The sequence below is a fragment of the Microcaecilia unicolor genome, chromosome 10, assembly GCF_901765095.1.
Source record: "Microcaecilia unicolor chromosome 10, aMicUni1.1, whole genome shotgun sequence".
NCBI classification, from domain to species: domain Eukaryota; kingdom Metazoa; phylum Chordata; class Amphibia; order Gymnophiona; family Siphonopidae; genus Microcaecilia; species Microcaecilia unicolor.
The window spans coordinates 72,268,612-72,291,173 of NC_044040.1; the positions used below are offsets into that span (position 1 = coordinate 72,268,612).

The following is a 22,562-nucleotide window of genomic DNA, read 5'->3' on the forward strand; positions in this document are numbered from 1 at the left end:
AGCGTGTTTAAATTTGCATGGTATTGTCTCTGATCATAGGGGCAGTAAAGCCCTGACCTGGTTCTATCGCTATTTTTACAGCACTGGGGCTTTCGATCATCTGCTCATGTGTTGAGAAAAAAAAGACCTCCTGGCACTGTTCGTACAGGGCTCCATGGATGATGTCACCCACATGTCAGAATATATGCCTGTCGTCATCAGAGAACACATGCTAAAGGAAAGAAACTTAGCTTCACTGTACATCAGAAAGGGACGGGAATGCTGTGGCATTTCAATGAACTTCAATCTAAATGTTTTGTGTACTAAAGGCCCCCTTGGAAAACCTGAGCAATACTCGAGTTTGCTGATCTGAATTTTTTTTATATATATACCTTGGAGACCCTGCATCAAAAACACAGAATGAGAGCAACCAAAGGGAAATCAGGCAGGCTCCTCCTGCCATTTTTCTCTCTCCTTCTTCTGACTTCAGCTCCACTTAGCAAACATTTATTGAGAGCTCAATGGAATAACCTGAACAAGGGGCAACATTCAAGCTCTGCTGAAGGCAGAGTAGTTTGCTATTTGTAACAAGGCAGCTTCTGCTGCTCTAAAACATTGAGCTCTCAAGGCTGCCTAGGAACCTGGGGCCCTTGCCTGGAGATTGCCAATGGGACTATGAGATTTGACCACATACTGGTCTTTTTACGAACACCAAGGTTAACTCTAGTGTTACTTCTCACTCAAAGTGAGGAAAACTGAAACTGGTTAGTTAACTGGGCCTGCTGTTTTTACTATGTACTCATACCATTATCCCTCTATTTTGGTTTTATTGCTGTAAACTGGCAAAACAACAGGGTTGGATAATATTGAACGAAGTAGTGACTTTGGTGAAGGGCACAAACAGGAATGTATTCTTCTCTCTGTTAAATGTGAATTTAGTGACCATCTCCGCTGTTAGCTTGATTCACCCAGTCGTAGATAACCAGAGGAATGCTTATTAAGGAAAACAGTACTCCCAGGGCCAAAAAGGCAGAAGCCTGCAACAAAAAAACATACACAAATCATTTCCAGTAAAGCATGCATATTCCTAATAAGATTTACTTAATTTGAACCATACTCTAAAGTTTTAGGTTACAGGGAGACTAGGAAAATTCTGATCCTTCTGAACGAAGACCATTAACGTAATTATAAAAACTGTCATAACTATACCTAGCACAACAGGCCATAATGCTTTCCAACTAAAGAAGTATTCCTCTGAAAAAAAAATATCTGGGTAATTTTCAGCCAGTGGGTCACTGTATTACATTAAGCACGGCACTAAATACATATATTTAGCACCGCTATCTGTATAGACCTGAGTTCAATGCAAGGCCTTGCGGCCTGTGGCGGACCCATCATCTTTATACTTTCTTCTATCTCTGCCTCTCTACCGAAGCTGTGGACAGAAAGAGGGAAGAGCCACATGCTTGAAAGACAAAGCATTTATCAATAGATGAAGAATGCTTTTGAAAATGGAAACCATCTTGAGAACACTCCTAATTAAAAGATTGACAGTGTGCTGCTGGGAATGGATGTCTGACACACACTGGTCAGCAGTGTCACAGCTCCGAATGGGAAGATATGTGGTGACTCTCCTTCAGCTCATTAGAATCCAAAAAGTGGTGGTGGTGGGGGGGGGGGGGGGGGGGGGGGGGTGTTGGGGGGCCATGGGCTCTCCCAATTTGGGTTTGGGCCTCAAACGTCTGCAGGTTTGACTGGCAGGGGTCCCAAAGCCTCACCAGCAGAAGCTTTTCTGTGGCGATAATCGCTGCTGCGCTGCCTGCCCTGCTTTCCCTCATGTGCATGCTCGGTTTTAATGAAAACAAAAATGCATGAGCTTTGCACATGCTCAATTTCACTAAAACCAAGAATGCATGCTGAGGCAGGAAAGCAAGGCAGACGGTGCAGCGCCGAGTAACACCACAGGAAGGTTTCTGCTGGCGGGGTTTGAAGTCCCCCTCAAGCTCAGGGTATGTGGGGTTGCGGCACAGAGTGGCGGGGATGCGGGGCAAAATACGCCCCTCCACTTTTGGCTCAACCCCCCCTTCCCCAGATCAAGATCCAGCTACGCCTTTGATCCAAAGTGGGCCCCAACTTAAGAATTAGTAAAGACAACTGGTACAGACAGTCATGCTAAATATACATGTAGTTCAGTGACTGCTCTGGCATTACCTGTTTAGTTTAGGCCTGACATTTAGCAGGCCTAAGTGGTTAACTTTTCCATTTAGCAGCTGAATATTACCACTAAATGGATATTTTTAGGGATTCCTCTGCCTTGCCCTTAACCCATCCCACACTTATATGGATTACACCTGCTTAAGGGGGCAATTTTATGACCTAGGCGTGCATAAATGTTTTGAATACTAGCATATATGAGTGTATATATGTACTAACAAGTGTATGCACCAGCATGGTGCCTTAAGCACTATTCGGTAAACACTTTAATTTTCAATAGTGCATATTTACAAAGAGGTATACACAGGAGTTGCGCATAGGTGGGACATAGGGATAGGGCTCCCACTTATGCATATGTATCTGCCACACTTATGCATTCACAGTAACACTAGCTCTTTGGCTAGTGTTAGTGCTCATGTCTAAATGCTAGGTAGGTTAATTTCCCAATTATGATAGTATTCTATAAAGCAAAGTAGGAGTCTATGTTCCTTTAGGCTTCAATGACATACCCTCTAGATGTCCCATTATAGAATTACCCCCTTAGTATTAGGATATTATCTGTATAATTTTTGAAAATATACAGATAAGCCAATTATAAGTGCATGCATAATTTGTTTTGAATATTTGATGGATTATTTTTAGAATTCCTTGCACTCAGGATGAATTTTGGTGCTTTACAGATAGAAGAATCACTAGACAACTTATGGAAGTACAGCCTTAGGATAGGTTGCCAACTGGCTTAAAATTTTCAGGACAGGCTGATCCAGTTTGCCCCATTACACAAATGGACTTTCAATCTTGCTTTTCTTAGGGAACACACATAGGAAAATCAGAACTACAAGTCCCTGCATGCTATAGGGTAAACAAGGACTGGATCAATCTCTCCTGAAAATCTGGAGCCAGATGGCAGCCTGATCCTAGTGTGAAATTCAGTAATGCTTTTTGATGTGTGTTGAAGTGACAGACTGGAAATGAAAACTGTCCTCATTTGCAAACTAGAAATGGTCTTTCATTCTACAATGAGTTACAAAAGATATAAGGCCTGGAGCTCACAGCCAAATTAAACAAAATGCCAAAAACTTTTTTTTTTTTTTAACAAATGTTCCAATTCTCTTCCTGCTCCTTTCCCAAAGAAAAAAAAATGCTCTTAATCTGTTAAATATAAACAGCATTGACAGATGAGGCATTGCATGTCTCACAAATATACACTGGATACCAGCATTTGCGTTTAAAAGGGAAGGAAACATACCCAAATCCTCTGTTTTGATTTACTTTCATCCTCTTTTGTGATTTTTAAAAACAAAGATGCAGGGAGTATAAAAATCAGCATATTGGCAGAAGTCACACCTGCAAAAGGCAAATTGTTACATTAAAGCTACCACACAATTCTAATTGTTTTATGTACACAAGCTCTTCTGCTATAGGGTTACCATATGGCTCCAGAAAAAGGAGGACGGATTGAGCCAGCCGGGTTTTACTTCCATTGCTTTCCATTGAAAGCAATGGAAGTAAAACCAGGCTGGCTCAATTACTTCCATTGAAAGCAATGGAAGTAAAACCCGGCTGGCTCAATCCGTCCTCCTTTTTCTGGAGCCATATGATGTTTCATAAATAAAAATAAATCAGTATGCCTTACCTACAACACCAAAAATATCTTTCATGGAGGGTATGTAAATCACCAAGAGGTTGATAATAGCCAGGAGAACCACAGTGACTGTAACATGTTGCCAGGTATTGTACTTCGTTTTTCTAGCCAGCTCAAAAATAGATGAACGCACCTGAGAAGAAAAACATTGTATTACTGCACATTTTCTGACTTATTTAAAAAAAACCAAAACAACTTAACATGGATCCTTCCACGCTCAAATTATTGTCCAATTTCAAACCTACCCGTTTCTCTACAAATTGTGCAAGAGTTATCTGTTCAAGTTTGAGATTTTATTGCTAAGACTAATGGCATCTAGCCTAGTCAAGGTAGCTTTGGGCTGGGCCACAGTTCTGAGACCGTTACTGTGAAATCCAGTTTTTCTGGATGCAGGGAAGATCATTTGTTTCACTTTGGTTGACTACTCATTGCTTCTATCCAGGGGCGTAGCCAGACTTCGGCGGGAGGGGGGGGGGGGTCCAGAGCCCAGGGTGAGACTCACAGAAACAGAAGCCTGCCCTTGCAGATCAGCAATGCGGCTGTGGCAGAGAAGAGGACTTCGGCTGGCGGGGGTTGGGGACCCCTGCCAGCAAAGGTACCCGACGGCGGCGGTGGAGGGTTGGCGGCCGGGGGGGGGGGGGCAGGGCCAAATCTACTGGGGCCCATGCCCCCACATAGCTACGCCCCTGCTTCTATCTCATCCTGAAGACTCTGTCCAGCCAAGTTGTGCAATGGTTTTCTTTATTTCTTAAAGGCTGTTCATTTCATGTTCTTTGTTCCTCAACTACTTCTTGCCTCATCTCTTGTGGGTGTTTTCCAGGGCTCAGTCCTTGCTCCTCTGCTCTTCAATCACTTTCCAAGTCCTCTTACCATTATTATTCAAGATTCTGGTATAAATGGTTATAATACTGATGACATCCCCTTTCTTGCTTACCTTGACTCTCCGACTCCTGATCTCATGTGTCTTAATTCTTGCCTTGATGTGGTAGCCTCATGGCTAGACAAGCATAGCCTCACACTTAACTCATCCAGGAGAGTGGCAGTGTAGATTGATAGGCTCTCTAAGCCTGACGTTCCTACCTCTTTAATGGGCACCCTCCTTATCCTGGTTGATTTCTTTAAGTGGGTGTTATTCTTCAATATCAGCTAAGTCTGACACAAAGGTTCCTCTGTGCCAGTTTGTGCTTCCTTTTATGCAATGAGGCAATTTCATACCATCAGACACAGAGTTATATGCACTGCAAACTGATTCATACCTTTGTCATTTCATGTCCTGAGTTTTGTAACTGTATTCAGGAAGTCCAGCAACTAACCTTAGATACCTACAAAATATTGAGAATACTGCCATCAAATTGTTCTATTATGCCTCCACTGGCTTCCTGTTTCTTTTAGGGTAATCTTTACATTTCTTCTGTTAATGCATAAAGCTTTTTACACTGGTATTCCATTCTACCTCTCCTTTTGATTCCCTACTTGCCTTCTTGCATCCTTTGTTCACAAGGTAGAAACATTCTAATGGTTTCCTCAGTGGCACGTTCATGTCTTGATTCCACTAGACAATCTGCCTTATTACCTGGTTCCTCTCTCTGCAACTCCTCATCTCCTTCCTTCCAAACTGAGTCCTCCTGTAAGGCTGTATTTAAAACTCACTTCTTCAAACTGGCATTTACCACTTAACCCCAATCTTTCTTTCAGATCCATGGTGGGTAACTTTGGATACCAGGATAGCACATGCTATATCTGAGTGAACATAATCTGCTTTCTTTTTGATTGTTCTTGTTCTTGTCTTTCCTTATCCTACTGTCTGGAGTAGTGCTGTCCAAATCATGATTTGAATCAATTCATCGACTTGCTTTGGGCAAATCGATTCATTTTAGAAAAAAATTTAGAGTCCCGATTTGGGACCCTCCACATTCCTCCCTCCCGCTTCCCTTACTCCCTCTGTCATCGAAGCTGCTGCTTGCCTCACTCCTGCTGTCACCCAAGCTGTCCTCTGTCGCCTCTTCATTTTGTATTAACTTTGGATCCCCTTATTTGAAATATTATGGCCAACCCCTTGATTCGTGGAGTTCAGATAGGCTTCCCAGTGCTTTAAGGTTGCAGCGTATACGGATGATCTTTTGGTACATCTTATAAGCCCGCAGGAATCTCTTCAAATGCTGCTTGAGACATTCCGGGAGTATGGGGACTATGCAGGATTTTGTTTAAACCTAGCCAAGTCGGAGGCATTGTCTTCTTCCCCACACTTGCGATTAGTCTGGGGACCAGATATTCCTTTACGATGAGCAGATAGTTCTTTTAAGTATCTAGGTATTTGGTTGACCATGGATTTTTTGTCATTGTATCGACTTAACATATCGGTCTTGCTGAAAGACACTAAGAAACAGCTGGGAGGTTGGATGGACCTTTCCGTATTGTTGATGGGTAGGGTAAACCTCATAAAAATGGTCTTGTTCCCTGGGTGGTTATATGTTATGCAGACATTGCCCATGAGAATCAGGCAACGAGATCTGAAAGTGGTAAATAGGCTAGTCGTTTTTGTTGGGCTCTCAAGAAACAAAGATTAGGCAGGCCATGATGATGGGTAGCTGGAATCAGGGAGGGGTGGGGTTTCCTAATTTGAAACTGTACAATCAGGCCTGTCTCTTACAACATCTGGGAGATTGGTTTGGCCACTCTCAGAAATACACACCTCTAGAACTAGAGCAGATGTACTTTGCTCCTTATAACTTTTTCTCTCTGTTACACCTTACGTCCAGTCAGATGCCTAGAAACTTCAGAGATAGTGTGTTGCTTAGTCCGCTGCATGAGGTATGGAGGGTGCTGGTGAAGCAGCTAGGGGTGAACCCGTATGTTTCAGATCAGCTCACTATTCGGGGTAACGTACTCTTTAAAGCAGGATTGGATAATTCCATCTTTACTATTTGGGAACAGAAGGGAGTCACAATATAGAGCATTTACTGATTGGAGAGGGGGACCTAATTTTGTTTCAATCACTGCAACTTTGCTTGGGGGCAACCTGGGGGAATCAATTTGCATATGCCCAGATTAAACATTATGCAGCATCGCTGGATGTCGGTACTGGGAATCCACTTAGGGGTCTGTGTTGACTTTTTTCAGGAGGTCCTGAGTGGGGAGCTGTATTGGGCCTTCATAAGTTGCTCACTAAATGGGTACCTCATAAAGATTATGTTTTTTTGAAAGCTAGTTGGACTCGGGATGTGAGGGTCTCTTTCGAGGATTGGGATGTGGCAGCTATGTTAAAGAGTATCCCAACTCTAACGACTATTGAAAGATTAAGGGAATGTGGCTAGAGGGTGATTTTATGTGCCTATATGACCAAAGCTGAGTTGGCCCATGTGGGGGAGCAGGGATCAATTTTTATTTGATAAGCCTAAAGCTTTTTGTCCCCTTACCCAAATACGCTAGTATCTTATGTCGCAAATTATGTCTAGTAGCCCAGAAAAACAATACTGGACCTCACCGGAACCTCCAGCCTTTTGGCACTGGAAGAATCAGGTACATCTTCTAGCCACTTGGCAGGCCAGAGAGGCGAGGGGATCCCCTAGACATAAGAAACAATTTATCCAACTTTGGAATCCTTATTTACAGTTTTAGTCCTCGCAGTTTGATTGTAAATATAATATAACTGTTGGTTACTTATTTGGCAATAAGCCTTAAGCCTCGTTGCTTCTTCAAGGCCTACGCCGAGCGAGCTGATGGGGAGATCATAGGGAGGGAGATATATGGGGTGGGAGTATTGTGGATGCGGAGTATGGAGGCATAGGGTTGGGGGTCGAGGTAAGGGTGGTTAACTGGGTTAAAAGCTTGATGACAGTACCCTTACTTCTTTGAATTTTTTTGTTGTGATATTATAAGGGGGAAAACCTTTTTTTGAACACTCATAGTTAATTGTGTTAATTTGAAATATCAATAAAAAATTGTTGAAAACTAAAAGGACATGTAAAACAAACACTTGGGTAAATCGGAATATATCAAAAGCCAATAGCTGTATACTCTTGATTAATTAGTACAATGTTACAGGAAAAACTACGGCTGTATATTCTTGGCTAATTGGTAGAATGATACCCATATTTGAACAAAGCTGACTGATAAAGGATAAGATTATGTTCAGTTCAAAAAGAAAAGAGCAACTTAATCAGCTGAACAAACTGTTATTTAACAAACAGCAGCTAAACAGTTATTCTAGGCAGAAAATGTCAACTGTTCAAGATGTATTATGGGGTGGTGGGGTTGGGGTGGATGGGAGGGAAGGGAGAAACTTGTTAAAGGTTGATGGTGGTTCTTGTCATCGTTCTTTATTTTGTGTGTTATGCTGTTAGCATTAGTGTTCTTATGAAGTAATATCCTCCATTATTTCACTAAATAGAAATGGTCTCTATAAAAGTTCTGGTAAAAAAAAACAACACACTGATTTTGTCTTGCTGCTTTCTGGAAAACTGGGCCTAACCCCCAGCATACTATTTCTACCCTAATAAGACTTGACCATCCTTGCTCAGTGTATTTGAACTCAATATTCTATCCTATGCCAATAGATAGGGCAATCAATACATAAACCAGCATGCTCACTTTTGAAACTGCTAGAAGCTTTTACTTACGGTGAAGAATAGCACTGGTACTGTGAGTATTACAGCAATGATAACAGCCAAGCGTACAGTCAGAACGAGCATATCATTTTTATCTTGGTATGTATGGAGCAGCTCTGAATGGACATTACCTATGGACAGGGAAGTAAACAGGTAACGTATTCAGATCCTTTTAATAAACACATTTTATTCAAAGCCAAAACCCAGTGGGAAGCCTTTTGGCAAGACAAATGGGAAGTAGAATATATATTGTGCTAATCTAAAGAGATTGTATTCCATATGTGTTAGAATAGGTGCATTAAAGAAATAAAAAGTGAATGTTCAGCATCAAAAAGCTACTAATGGAAAGACACTATCCCCTGGATTCTATATATGGCACCATAGTTTTGTATCGCAGGAAATGATGCGCACTGGAGGTGGGAACTACTGCTAGGCTGCTGCGGTAGCCCGGCGGTACTTCCCTTTTAGTGAGCAGTAAGCCAGCGTTGGGCTTACCGCCACTTTGTAAAAGGGCCCCTTAGTTTGTTAAAAATTCTCTCCCTTTTTTCTCTCTCAACTGCTCTTTGGCCCATCAGCTGGGGCCAGATTGATCAGCATCGGATATAGGTGTTTATATGTTATGCTTCCGTTTCCTTTTTTTGTTCTGTAATTTGTGACGTTTTTCTTTAGTAATTATAGTATTCCTTTTATTTTATATCGAATTGTAAACTGCTCAGGTCATTCCTATTGATGGAATATCAAATTTTAAATAAACTTTGAACTTGGAGTTATGTTTACCCGTTCTACGTCACTATTTTGTAAATCTCTAAATCATATCTCCCCTCAGTCGTCTCTTTTCCACATATGAGAGGAGTTTCATCCCCTTAATCACTTTGGTCGCCCTTCTTTGAACCTTTTCTAAATTCTGCTATACCTTTTTTAAGTCACAGTGACCAGAATTGAATACAACACTCAAGGTGTGGTTGCACTATGGAGTGATAAACAGGCATTATATTATCATCTTATTTTCTCTTTCCTAATAATTTCTCACATTCTGCTTGCTTTTGGTGTATTGAGACCTTAATGCAGGGGAGGAGGAAACTGAGGTAGGTGGGAAGGGGCAGGAGAAAATCTGATACAAAAGAAGATAATAAAATACATTAGACACTTTCCTCAAAATTATCTAATTTATAATTAGATAGCATATCATCCAAAACCACCACATGTAGTGTACGACCAGACAAATTAAATCCAAAAATCCAAAACCCTCAAATATCTTCCAGTTTACACCCCCCCCCCACAACTATCTTCGAGTTTACCTACCCCCCCAACAGATAAGTTACATCACAGAAGTACAAAGCAAATAGGCCCGCTTACCCTCCTCATTTTTTCCATATCTAAACAAATGAGTCATCAACCCCTCTTAAAACACATTTACATATGAAGCCCATTCAACAGATTAATTTGAACTGTTTTAGAGTGCTGCTTACCACATCTCAATTTACCCTCCCCTTCACATACACATTTAAACAAACCTGTGGCCTTATGCCATAAAACACTAAAAAGTGCATTCACCACTGTGGTACTTGAATTGATAAAGACCTATCCAGATGATGCACCTTTCATATAAAATGTAGACCTGGTACATACAACATGCAAGTCCACTGTGAGAACCATACTCTCCAAGGGGGATAAGTGAGTCAACCAGACTGCCAAATAACTCAGCACAAGACCATTCAACATCTTGAATACCAATGTAAGAAACTGACATGAAATGTAATAGGCAGCTAATGTAAATGGATCAGAGCTGGCAAAACATTGCCAAAATGTCCTCAATTTTGGTCACCGTTTTCTGTAACATTTGCAACCGGAACACATCCCTTTGTGGCATCCTCAAGAAAGCTACACTGCAATAATTAAGCCATGGCATTACTAGCATTTTGCTTACCAACACCATCACCCCAAACATTTCCCCTTCCCTAAACAACCCCCATGTGTACCCCCCTCCTCACTCAGGCACATACCCATCCCCCCAACTCACTCCTCGTAGGTAAATATACAAAACATATACTGATACACAGACTTCACATATACTATAAATCACTATTCAGACACTATACTCACTATCCCTTCCAAGCCACTGATCTCCTGCTACCCTAATGAAACATACTTTACCATGGCTGTTTCAACCAATTTCCACAACATGCCATAATTTGCAAATGGCGGAAAAGGGGACATGCCATTATCACACTAAGTGTATACTTTGCAACCTTTTTTGTTTTTTTTTAAATTTTCTTTCTTGTATGGTTGAGCATTATGGGGAAATTTCCTAGTTGTTCACTATCCATTAACATTGGTCACGTATACAAGTATCATTCATGAGGTGTGTGCCAAAGGAAAACTGTTTAAATTGTGTAGGATAGTTTTTGTATTCTAAATGGTTTTGCTCCTGCATACTTATCAGATCTTGTAACTTTGTCACAAAGTCATGGCACTACAGCAATTAGATTGGCGTTTCTACTGCAGTATCCTAACCCTAAGGATAGTTTATTTTTAGATCTATCTTTGATGGATTCTTTTCTTTTCAGTCTGTGAAATGGTGGAATTCTTACCTGTTGATACTAGGTCAGATCAAATTGATTTAAGAAAGCTCTCAAAACATATCTTTTTAAGTTGTTTGATAAGTAATGTAATGCATTTTTAGATGTGTAGCTCTCAAGGAATTCCTTGTATTTTTATCTTATTGTAAACTGCGGAGAGCTCTCATTTTGGGATTTTGCAGGGTATAAGCGCCTATGTAATGTAATGTTCTAGAACAAGCCCAAGTGTAAGGGTAAAATGTTACCTTCCTGCAGTTTAGTACTAGAAAATAATTTTGACCAGCAAATGTAAATTATTAATAGGTATACGTAAGACACCTGCATCTCAGTTTCTGCAAAAAGATTAGGTATCCTCCATTCATTATTGATTTATACTTGCAGATTTCATCTGATTTTGAATAGACTTTGGGGCAATTTTTACCTGGTTTGTATGTCTAGTAATGTATCACATACTCTTGCTCTTACACCAAAGAATGTTTGAGTATATGAGCACAGAAACAGTACTACTCACTCTCCCAGCCAAATTCAAGTAGGAAATAGCAATAGGCAAAAACATCCTCCTCCTCCAATTCGACATGTCTAGTGCATTCGACATGGTAAACCATAATATATTAATAAGATTACTAGATAAGTTCGGGATTGGTGGAAACATACTTAGCTGGATCAAGGGTTTCCTAACCACAATAACATATCAAGTAAAATCAAACTCAAACATATCATCACCGTGGAAAGCAGACTGTGGAGTACCACAAGGATCACCGCTATCACTGATCCTCTTCAACCTAATGACCCCACTAGCCAAGTCCTTAACCCTTTCATCTATGCGGACGATGTCACAATATTCATGACTTACAAATCTAAACTGACAGAAATCACCAACGAAATCAAGATCAGCATGATCATGGACTCGGGCAAATGCATTTCAACTAAAACTAAACAAAGAAAAAACACAGTGTCTCATCCCTACACAGCGCGGATAACCCCACAATTATCAACACCCCAAATTACACCCTCCCTATCTCAGACAGCCTGAAAATCCTCGGCGTTACAATGGACCGCAACATAACACTAGAGAGCCAAGTGACATCCACGACAAAGAAAATGTTCCACTCAATGTGGAAACTCAAACGCGTGAAACAATTCTTCCCGAGGGGAACATTTCACAACCTGATACAATCAATGGTACTAAGCCATGTAGACTACTGCAATGGAATTTATGTGGGATGCAAAGAACAAACCTTAAAGAAACTTCAGACCGCTCAAAACATGGCAGCTAGGCTTATCTTCGGGAAAAACGTGATTTGAAAGTGCAAAACCCCTTCATGAAAAACCACACTGGCTCCCAATCAAAGAACGCATAGCTTTCAAAATCTACACTCTGGTTCACAAAATTATCTACGGTGAAGCTCCGGGATTCATGACAGACTTGATCGACCTACCAACTAGAAAGACATCCGAATCAACACGAACATACCTAAATCTGCACTACCCAAGCTGCAAAGGACTCAAATACAAATCAACTTACGCGTCCAGTTTTTCCTACAAAAGCACACAACTGTGGAACGCATTACCAAAAGCCTTGAAAACTACGAACGGCCACCTAAACTTCTGGAAAACGCTAAAAACTAACCTGTTTAAAAAGGCATATCCTACCGATCCAACATAAATGCCTGATCTCTGCAACACAACAAAACTAAAGAGCCTAATGGACATAACACAACTCTTCCGTTGTACGATTCCCTACTGTGGGGGTGTGCCACATGAACTTTATCTTACCACAACATCACTTTGTATTTGTTTACACCGGAGTCTAACGCCTCTCCGGTACTATGCAAGCCACACTGAGCCTACAAATAGGTGGGAAAATGTGGGATATAAATGTAATAAATAAATAAAAAAGTGCAGCTGTTGCTTGTTTATGGGTTTATTCCAGGAGTTGCTGAAAAGACTCATCTTTTACATACTGTACACACAGAGGACTGATATTTGGGGGTATAGTGCCTGGGGCAAACATGTGTGAAACCCCTTCCCCTCCCCACACACATTGGTGCATTTAGTTTCTCCTCTTCTCTGGCACAGTGCTCTCTTCTTCCCACTGGCAGAGGGACAGCAGTGTTTAACTGTCAGTTGACTTCCCCCTATCGGCTTCAGTCTAAACCTGTGGTACCCTATAGCCTTGTGAGACTCTATAGTCCTGCAAATTGAGACTGAAGTTGGCAAAGGAGACAGAACAGGAAGAAGCACTGCTCACCTTCTGACAGAAGAAAGGAAGCAGACAAAATGTCATGAAGGATTATTAGGTGGAGAATCACACTAAGGGAGCAGGGCGCATCATAGCACAGGACTCCCAAAACAGTGAATGAGGTGGTCATGCTGACTTCCCTACCCTAGGGACAGCTCTGTTTATATACAAGTATATGGAGGAGTAGCTTAGTGGTTAGAGCACAGCCCACAGCCAGGTAAGCCCGGTTCAAATCCTATTGCTGCTCTTTGTGAGCTCGGGCAAATCGCTTAAACCTCCATTGCCCCAGGTACAAACAGACTGTATGCCTTCCGAGGATGGGGAGGGCCTAATACACCTGAATGTAACTCACCTTGAGATTACTGAAAAAGGTGTGAAATAAATCCAAATAAGTAAATATATTTCCTCCTCAAAAACAGCAATTAAATTAATTTTGCAAAACAAAAGACATGACTGGTAACATAGGTTAGAAAAAGTTTCCAACTTACCATAGAAAGTCAAATAGCCAAAAGTAGCAGTCAAGAGGTACATGACAAACATAGCAAAAAAGGAAATGTGTGATACCATCTGCATTCTTTTCTGAGAGCGACTGGCAAGAAAAAACATAACATTTTATAGGCAAATGCTCTAAAAATATTTTAGAAACCAACTGTAACATGAAAAAGTCACCACAGACATATGTATAAGTACACAGATACACATAAGTACATAAGTATTGCCATACTGGAAAAGACCAAAGGTCCATCAAGCCCAGCATCCTGTTTCCAACAGTGGCCAATCCAGGTCACAAATACCTGGCAAGATCCCCAAAAAGTACAAAACATTTTATACTGCTTATCCCAGAAATAGTGGATTTTCCCCAAGTCCATTTAATAATGGTCTATGGACTTTTCCTTTAGGAAGCCGTCCAAACCTTTTTAAAACTCCGCTAAGCTAACCGCCTTTACCACATTCACTGGCAACGAATTCCAGAGTTTAATTACACGTTGAGTGAAGAAATTTTCTCCAATTAGTTTTAAATTTACTACATTGTAGCTTCATCACATGCCCCCTAGTCCTAGTATTTTTGGAAAGCGTGAACAGATGATTCACATCTACCGTTCAACTCCACTCATTATTTTATAGACCTCTTTCATATCTCCCCTCAGCCGCCTTTTCTCCAAGCTGAAGAGCCCTAGCCGCTTTAGCCTTTCCTCATAGGCAAGTCATCCCATCCCCTTTATCATTTTCGTCGTACATACTGGCTCACAATAATCACATTTGATTAAAAGTTTTAGGAGAGAGATAAAATAGGGCAAATAATTTCCTTTTTTTTTTTTAAACCTACTTGCCCCCCTCCCCCCATCATCCTATATTCGTGTAGTGATCAGTCACCCTTTCAGGCTGCATCAACTTTGTTAACACATTCAGTTTATTAGCATTCCTAAAAACATTTAGCATACTAAATCAATTTAGTGTACACTAACCTATCAGTTAACACAATAATTCTAACATGAGCTGATAAACTTATTAATATGAAAGAAGAAATTATGTCTTACCTGATAATTTTCTTTCCTTTAGTCAGCTACACTGTTCTGCACAAGTAGGTGTTATCCCTTCCTACCAGCAGACAGAGGTAGAGAGGAAAAAAAAAAGCGCAGAGCTTTACCAATAACCTCACCAGTAATAGCTAATGGTGCTCCCTGGAAGGATTCAGTATGCATCTGCCAAAACAGTAGGCAGTCCCTTTTTGTAATTTACAAATCCCAATCAATCATTGCAGCTACAATGATAATCAAGCAAGCATAACACCACAGAGTGGAACTCGTAATCTCACAGGAACCCATATTGCTAGAAAGTGTAATACATGTGATTTGACTCTTCTAATTTTTTTTTTTATACACAAAGAGAAAGCGCAGAGCACACCAAGAGTCCTGGGCCCAAGTCTTCCGTGAGTGGGTTGCAGAACAGTGTAGATGACTAAAGGAAAGAAAATCAGGTAAGACATTTCTCCTTCCTTAGTGTCTAGCTACGCTGTCTCTCATAAGTGGGATGTACCGAGGCAGATCTAGGGGGATGGGAAGAAAATGCCAGCTTCCCTCCGAATGACAGTCCTGCCAAAGTCCAAATAGATACGTCCAATATGTAGTGAACATAATAGCCATAGTGGATCAGACCAATGGTCCATCTAGCCCAGTATCCTGCTTTGAACAGTGGCCAATCCAGAAACCAATTGGCAGCAACATTCCATGGTACCAATCCTGGGGCAAGCAATGGCTTCCCCCATGTCCATCTCAATAACAGACTATGGACTTTTCCTCCAGGAACTTGCCCAAACGTTTCTTAAACCCAAATACGCTAACTACTGATACTACATCCTCCGGCAACAAGTTCCAGAACAACTATTCTTTGAGTGAAAAAATATTTCCTATTTGTTTTAAAAGTATTTTCATGTAATTTCACTGAGTGTCCCCTGGTCTTTGTACTTTTTGAAAGAGTGAAAAATTGATTCACTTTTACCCATTCTACATCAAATGAATGGAGCGACAACCACATCTCCGCTCTACAAATCTCTTCAGCAGCCACCAGCCAGGCATCTGCCCAGGATGTGGCCTGAGCTCATGTGGAGTGGACCTCCAGGCCCTGAGGCACCGTGCAATTCTTGCAAATGTAGGCATGCAATAGCTGCCTTGATCCACCTCACAATGGCGATCTTAGAGGCTACCTGGCCCCTCCTAGGGCCATGAAATAAACAAAGAGGTTATCAGAGAGGCAAAATAATTTGTCTCCTTCAGGTACTGTAGCAGCATCCTCGGGATGTCCAGCTTGTGATGCCTCCGGTCCACAGGAACAGCGCTCTCCTCCACAAAGGAGGGCAAGCAAAATTCCTGATTCACATGGAATGAAGACATCACCTTAGGGAGAAAGAAAGGGAGCATGTGAAGAGAACCAATCTTCTGCAATGGAAAGATACGGGTCCTGACAAGATAGCCTGTAGCTTGGAAACTCTGAGCCAAGGTGACGGTGACCAGAAAGACTGTCGAGAGCAAGGTCTTTAACGGAGGCCGAACGCAGAGGCCCAAATGGAGCTTTGGCAAGCACTTGGAGAACCAGATTAAGGTCCCATGAGGGAAAGGAGGAACATTTTTTTTTTTTTGGGGGGGGGGGGGGGGGGGTGCATGCAAACTGTGCCATGTCTCTACCCATTCAAGGCTGAAAACTGGAAATTAGGAGACTCTTGGACCCTCAGGGAGACCAGACCTTGTTGCAAGAATCCAAGAATATTGGGGCCTCGAGTCCTCTAAGGGGAGAGAGACCTCCCACAACACCAGGTTTCAGAAACCTTCTGTACCCAGACATAAGCTAGAGATGTGGAGGGCTTATGAGAGTGGAGCAATGTAGAAACCATTGTGAAGAAAAACCACACTTCTCTAAGTGCCTCTTCTCAATGGCCAGACTAAAAGCCATAATGGATCTAGAACTTCCATTTCTACCAGCCCTTGCTGAAGAAGGTCCAAGCTCCGGGCAATGGCAGAGGGTCGCCTTCCAACAGGTCTGTGTAACACAGCCAGCAAGGCTATTCCAGAGCTACTAGCAAGACCAGATGTGCAATAGGCGTTCTTATCAAAGGCAAAGGAGAGAGACAGAGGTTCCTCCATCAGCCATAGCTGAACTAGGGCATCTGTCCATTGAGAGACTGGCTCCCTCCAATGACTGAAGAAACGCTCCACTTTTGCACTGGCTCTGGTGGCCATCAGATTGAACAGTGAAGGGTTTCAGCAGTCCACAATGAGCGAAAGGCCTATTGCTCCTTCTCCCATTCTCCTGGATCCAGGAGAGCAACTGAGAAAGTCCACTTGCACATTGTCCTTGCCAACAATATGGACAACTGTGAGGGCCTACAGGTGTTTCTCCGCCCACTGACAGGAGGCACGCTGGTTCCAAAGCTACCACCTAACCCCTGGTGCCTCCCTGTTTGTTGATATAAGTCACTGTAGTGGTTTTGTCCAACATCTCACTGACCGCCTTCCCCTGAAGGAGTTTCAGGAATTCTAACAGGGCCAGGCAAACTGACACTGACTGTTTCCAGATGATTTATGGACCAAGTTATCTCCTGCGGGGTCCAGGTTTCCCAAGCTAAATGGCCCAGGCAATGAACTCTACAGCTGAGGTGACTTGCATCTGTGGTGACAAGCACGCACTGTGGGGGATCCAACTATACCCCCTTCAGGAAGTGAACAGAGTTGTCCCCACCAGGACAGACCAATTCTTGCCTTGGGTGAAAGAAGCAGAGTACAGTAGAAGTACTGAGAGACTGGAGCTCACCAAGACAAGAGCCCACTGCAGGAGCTGCATGTGAGCCCTTGCCCAGGACACCACCTCCAGCACTGCTGCCATTGGGTCCAGGAGCTGCAAGTAGTCCCATACAAAGGGAATTGGAAGCTTGCACAATCTGTGCTCAAAGCTTCTCCTCCCAGTCCTCCATAAGGAACACCATTTCCATTCCCTGGGCAGTGTTGGAGTGGACTCCCAGGTACTCCAGGGCTTGGGAGGGAACCAGGTGACTCTTGTTCCAAATTCATGACCAATCTTAGGGTCTCCAACTGAGAGATGACTTGAGAAGTAGCCAGGTTGGCTTCTGCTGCTGAGTCTGCTTCAATCAACTGGTCGTCCAGATAAGAATGCACCCCAATTCCCTGGTGGCACAGATAAATGGTGACCACCACTATAACCTTGGAAAATGTGAAGGGGGCCATGGCAGTTCAAAGGGCAAGGCCCAAAACTAGTAATGGCACCCAAGAACACAGAAGCAAAGATAATGCCTGTGATGGTCTGCAATGGGAATGTGCAGATAGGCCTCTGTGAGGTCCAGGGGCGTCAAAACAGAGGCGATCACCAAAAATGCTGTACCTGTAGGCAAACATTTACTTCCTTCAAATTTAGAATGGGACAGATAAATCTGCCTTTTTTGGGGACCACAAAATAACTGCCGTTTCCGCCAAGGCAAGTCTCGATGCCTCAGAGCAGGGTGAAGCAGCAGCAGCTCCAGTGGTTCTCCTGGGGCCATTTTCAAAGTCGGAAAAAGCCCATCATAGGAAGGACAGACAGAGCCAGCAGATGTGCCCTGCTGCTTAAGCCAACTCGACCCTGGGACTGTGGCATTTCTGCTCTCTTGGGTGTGCACGCTGTTTTTTTTTTTTTTGACAAGGCTATTTGAGCTTTGGCTTGCTTTATTTTCTTTTTCAGCAATAGCTTTATGTCCTGCACAAGGGAATAAAATTAAGTCATGCAAAGCCAATAAGGATTTTCATCCATACCTGGGGGATTATACCGAAAAAGGGTGAGCAGGCAAGGAGAAGTGTGGGCATGGGGACCTGCACCCCTTGGCCAGGGTCCCATAGGACCAAGCCACAAGCCTTACTCAATGGACGCTATGAAGCACGACTGGGGACAGAGGCACCAAGCTCCATATTCAACCATGTACCGTCTGGAGACTGGATAATGGGGGTGACCCTTAGGCTCAACCAAGCTCTGTGGTCAAGGTCAGCAGAGTAAGGAGATAGGCCAGGGACCAGGAGCACCAGACAGCATGAACTACCATCTGCGGATGTAGGGAAAATATTGGATCTTTCCAGGAAGCACCACCAGTTAATACTGGTGAGGTTACCAGTAAAGCTCAGCTTTTTTTCTCTACCTTCATCTACTGGTAGGAGGGGATAACACCCACTTGTGCAGAACAGTGTAACTAGATGCTAAGGAAGTATGAAATTAACAAAGTTTGTCTGAAAAAATGACATGAATATGAACCAAAATTATTCTTTCAATGCACATCCCTACTAGTAATCAAAAGTTGGGGACTACTCTCCTGTGTGGGACTGTCTGCCTGCTTGCCAGCAAGTAAACCCCAATCAGATCACTGCAATGTATCCAGACCAGATCTTGCCACCAAGTTGAAAGTTTGGTCTCCACTTAGCTCAACTAACTAAGCTGAAGCAGAAATACTCAACTTTAAGAAATAACATTGTTATTGCAGTAAATCTCATGTGTGAGATCTGCTGCAAAGCCCATTGCATAAAATGAGCTTTGCAGCCATATTGCATGCTAAATGTTAGAAATATAGACCACAATGAGCCACCATACTGAAAGAAAGTGAAATTTCTTACTTTTTAAGTTCACTGTATATCGGAAGGACTGATGGATGGCATACAAATGCAAAAGCAAGCGTGGGCAAGGCATAAACAGTCTGCAAGAAAAAAAAATATAAGATCTATTACAATTTTATTTTTATTTGGATTTACCACCTTTTTGAAGAAATTCAGTCAAGGTGTTGTACAGCAAGAATAACCCTAACATAGGCAACAGAATTACAGCAGTATGTATATTCAATACACATTAGGGCACAATATGCTACTTATATCAACACAATACGGATTAATTGAGGCAGTAGCAGCATCTAGAATGCCACTAGATACAGTACAAAAAACTATATGGCTTGACTTACTCCTAATATAATATAGGCTACTAAAGTATGTAAATGGAGGAGAAAATCATTCAGAACGTTTGCAATTGGCAACAAGGTGGAGTCTCATATCTTTTTGCATGAATATTCACATCACTCCCTTGGTGACTCTATTGACGTGCATAGGTTTAATCATCGACTGAAACCACCTCCACCCTAATATTGCAATTTATTAAACTTGACATACCAAAAAGTGCAAATATATGTAAATATATACAAAAGACACTTAGCTTGCGGAGCATGTAAACTCCCTTATTCAGACTGAAGTGTGTAGAAGCCCCGACAGTGCCTGTTTCGCTATGCTTCTTCTGGGGGAACCCACACCATTTAGCCTGATAACATAAATCATAAAATACAAAGTGTCAATCTCTTATTCCTATTGCAGACATTCATAATATTCAAATTAATAACGTCAAATTAATAATTAATGTCTGCAATAGGAATAAGAGATTGACACTTTGTATTTTATGATTTATGTTATCAGGCTAAATGGGGTGGGTTCCCCCGGAAGAAGAATAGCGAAACAGGCACTGTCGGGGCTTCTACACACTTCAGTCTGAATAAGGGAGTTTACATGCTCCGCAAGCTAAGTGTCTTTTGTATATATTTACATATATTTGCACTTTTTGGTATGTCAAGTTTAATAAATTGCAATATTAGGGTGGAGGTGGTTTCAGTCGATGATTAAACCTATGCACGTCAATAGAGTCACCAAGGGAGTGATGTGAATATTCGTGCAAAAAGATATGAGACTCCATCTTGTTGCCAATTGCAAACGTTCTGAATGATTTTCTCCTCCAACTAGATACAGTACAGCAGGGCCTGTAGTCTAGCCAGAAAGTGGGCAACATATTATTCCATTTATGTATACAGCGGTTAATGTAGGGGTGCTTTTGCTAAGCCATGGTAAAAAGTAGCTTGCAAGCACGTCATTTAGGCATGCTCTGGGCCATTTTTTTTTAACAGTTTCTAGGAAAAAGGGCCTTTTTTCAAGGGGCTGGAAAATGGATGTGTGCAAAAAATTGAAGCCAGCACACGTCCATTTTCAGCCTGAGACCTTATCGCCACCCACTGACCTAACAGTAAGGGCTCACGTGTGGTGAACATTCAGTACGCATCAACTGCCAACACCTGAAATGCTGCGCAAGGTAGGAAACAAAAAAAAAACTGTCCCGATGTTATGGGCACGCGCCAAATCCGAAGTTACCACTAGGGGGGTGCGCTAGCCTTGGAGGTAGACATGTTCACATGCTGCATGTGCACAGAGCCTACCGAGCCTTTGTAAAGGCCCCATAGAGTTTACAACTGGGGTGGGGCTTTGTTGTGAGACTTGGTAGAGCCAGAAGGGGGTACTATGGATTGCAGGGTGAGGACAGAAAAGGGCCAGGATTTAAAAAATTCCTACACTTAGTCATAAGGGATGGTGTCTATGAACTACAATCTCCTTAAATCAAACAGCCCAGGTCACGATCATACATTGCCATAGCTGAGACCATGAGATTGTCACAGCTGTGGCAATGCAAGTAAAATTGCCATGTGATTTATTAAACAGCAGGACAAATGTAACACAGTTTAGAAAACCTTATGGAAAATAACCTGAAGCAAAATACTGAAAGAATGTGCTTTATCATGGATTAGAAAATAAAACCCAAGTGATTTGTCAATGGATCGTAATGAAGCAGTCTTTGGGAAGAGAAAGATTTTTAGCCTCTTCTAAGGTGGCTGTTTTCTGTTCCGATGACAACAGAGTTCCATATTTTACCTCCAAGTATAGGGCATAGAGAGTTGAAAATCTAAAGATTTTGAATTCTTTTGAATTGGTGACACTAGCATCAGTTGTTCTTTCAGTCTGTTAGACTGGACCAAATGTAGCAAAGTGGTCTTAGTCAGCAGTTCAGAGATGAAACCCTGTAAGATTTGAAAATCTAAAAGAGAAATGTAATCACCCCCCCCCCCCTCAAAAAAACCAAAAACAAAACAGGTCACTGCAAATCATCCTTATGCATTCTGTGGCAAAATCAACTTTTAGCAGTCAGAGAACCTAATATTAATGTACTAAATTAATATACAGTATCTGCTTATATATCACTGACACAAATACACCCTCCTACCTTGGAATTAATAGTAAAATACTTTGGTTCACACATTTCATCATGTGTAACATTCACTATTGTTCCATTGAGTCCTGGTAAGGGGCAGGAAATATTAAATTTCTTGTAAATAACCTAAAACAGAGACACAAATTAAGTTAGAAATAAACCAGTCTTTTTTTAACTTTCTCCTTTCTTTCAATTAAGAAAAACAGTCAGAACTGAGGAAGCATTGTAAACTTCTCTCCTTTTGTGAAAAATTCACCAGCTAAATATTGGGGGGGGGGGGGGGGGGGGAAAGTAATATTCAGCAGCAAGCAGATTAATTTAAACACTGTACTTTAAATTAATATGCATATTCATTCAGAACTACTACACATATAGTCCTTGTTATTAGTTTAGTTTAAGCCTGCTACCCAATTTTTCTGGATAGCTGCTGAAAATTGTTATTTTGAGTAGTTCTGCAGTACCAGCCTTGTTTTGTCTTTCCTCTGCTTCTTCACTATAAAGCTAGAATTAGGTCATTTAGAATGCTGTTTCTCCAACTTCACACCAAGTACCCCTTAAGTGAAACAAATTTCAACAGAGTACCCCCAAGCTCCATTCAGCTCTAGCAAACAAATTCCAAAAAACTGACATTCTAATTGTGAAATAGAAAAAAAAATACTTTTCTACCTTTGTTGCCCAGTCATTTTATTTTTCTAATC

The 22,562-nt window shown here is 41.8% G+C and overlaps 1 protein-coding gene across 1 annotated transcript in view; it reads right to left on the minus strand.

The window, feature by feature from the left end:
- Window positions 1–798: 798 nt before the first annotated feature.
- SLC38A1 (solute carrier family 38 member 1) overlaps window positions 799–22,562 on the minus strand; it is a 220,795-nt gene continuing 199,031 nt past the window's right edge. The window contains exons 10-16 of the mRNA XM_030216384.1: window positions 21,877–21,990; window positions 19,410–19,489; window positions 13,755–13,855; window positions 8,458–8,576; window positions 3,830–3,971; window positions 3,443–3,540; window positions 799–1,016 (exon numbers count right to left, since the gene is read on the minus strand). Of these exons, the coding sequence (XP_030072244.1) occupies window positions 915–1,016; window positions 3,443–3,540; window positions 3,830–3,971; window positions 8,458–8,576; window positions 13,755–13,855; window positions 19,410–19,489; window positions 21,877–21,990 (756 nt within the window). The 3' untranslated portion in view covers window positions 799–914. The remainder of the gene's footprint in view (window positions 1,017–3,442; window positions 3,541–3,829; window positions 3,972–8,457; window positions 8,577–13,754; window positions 13,856–19,409; window positions 19,490–21,876; window positions 21,991–22,562) is intronic.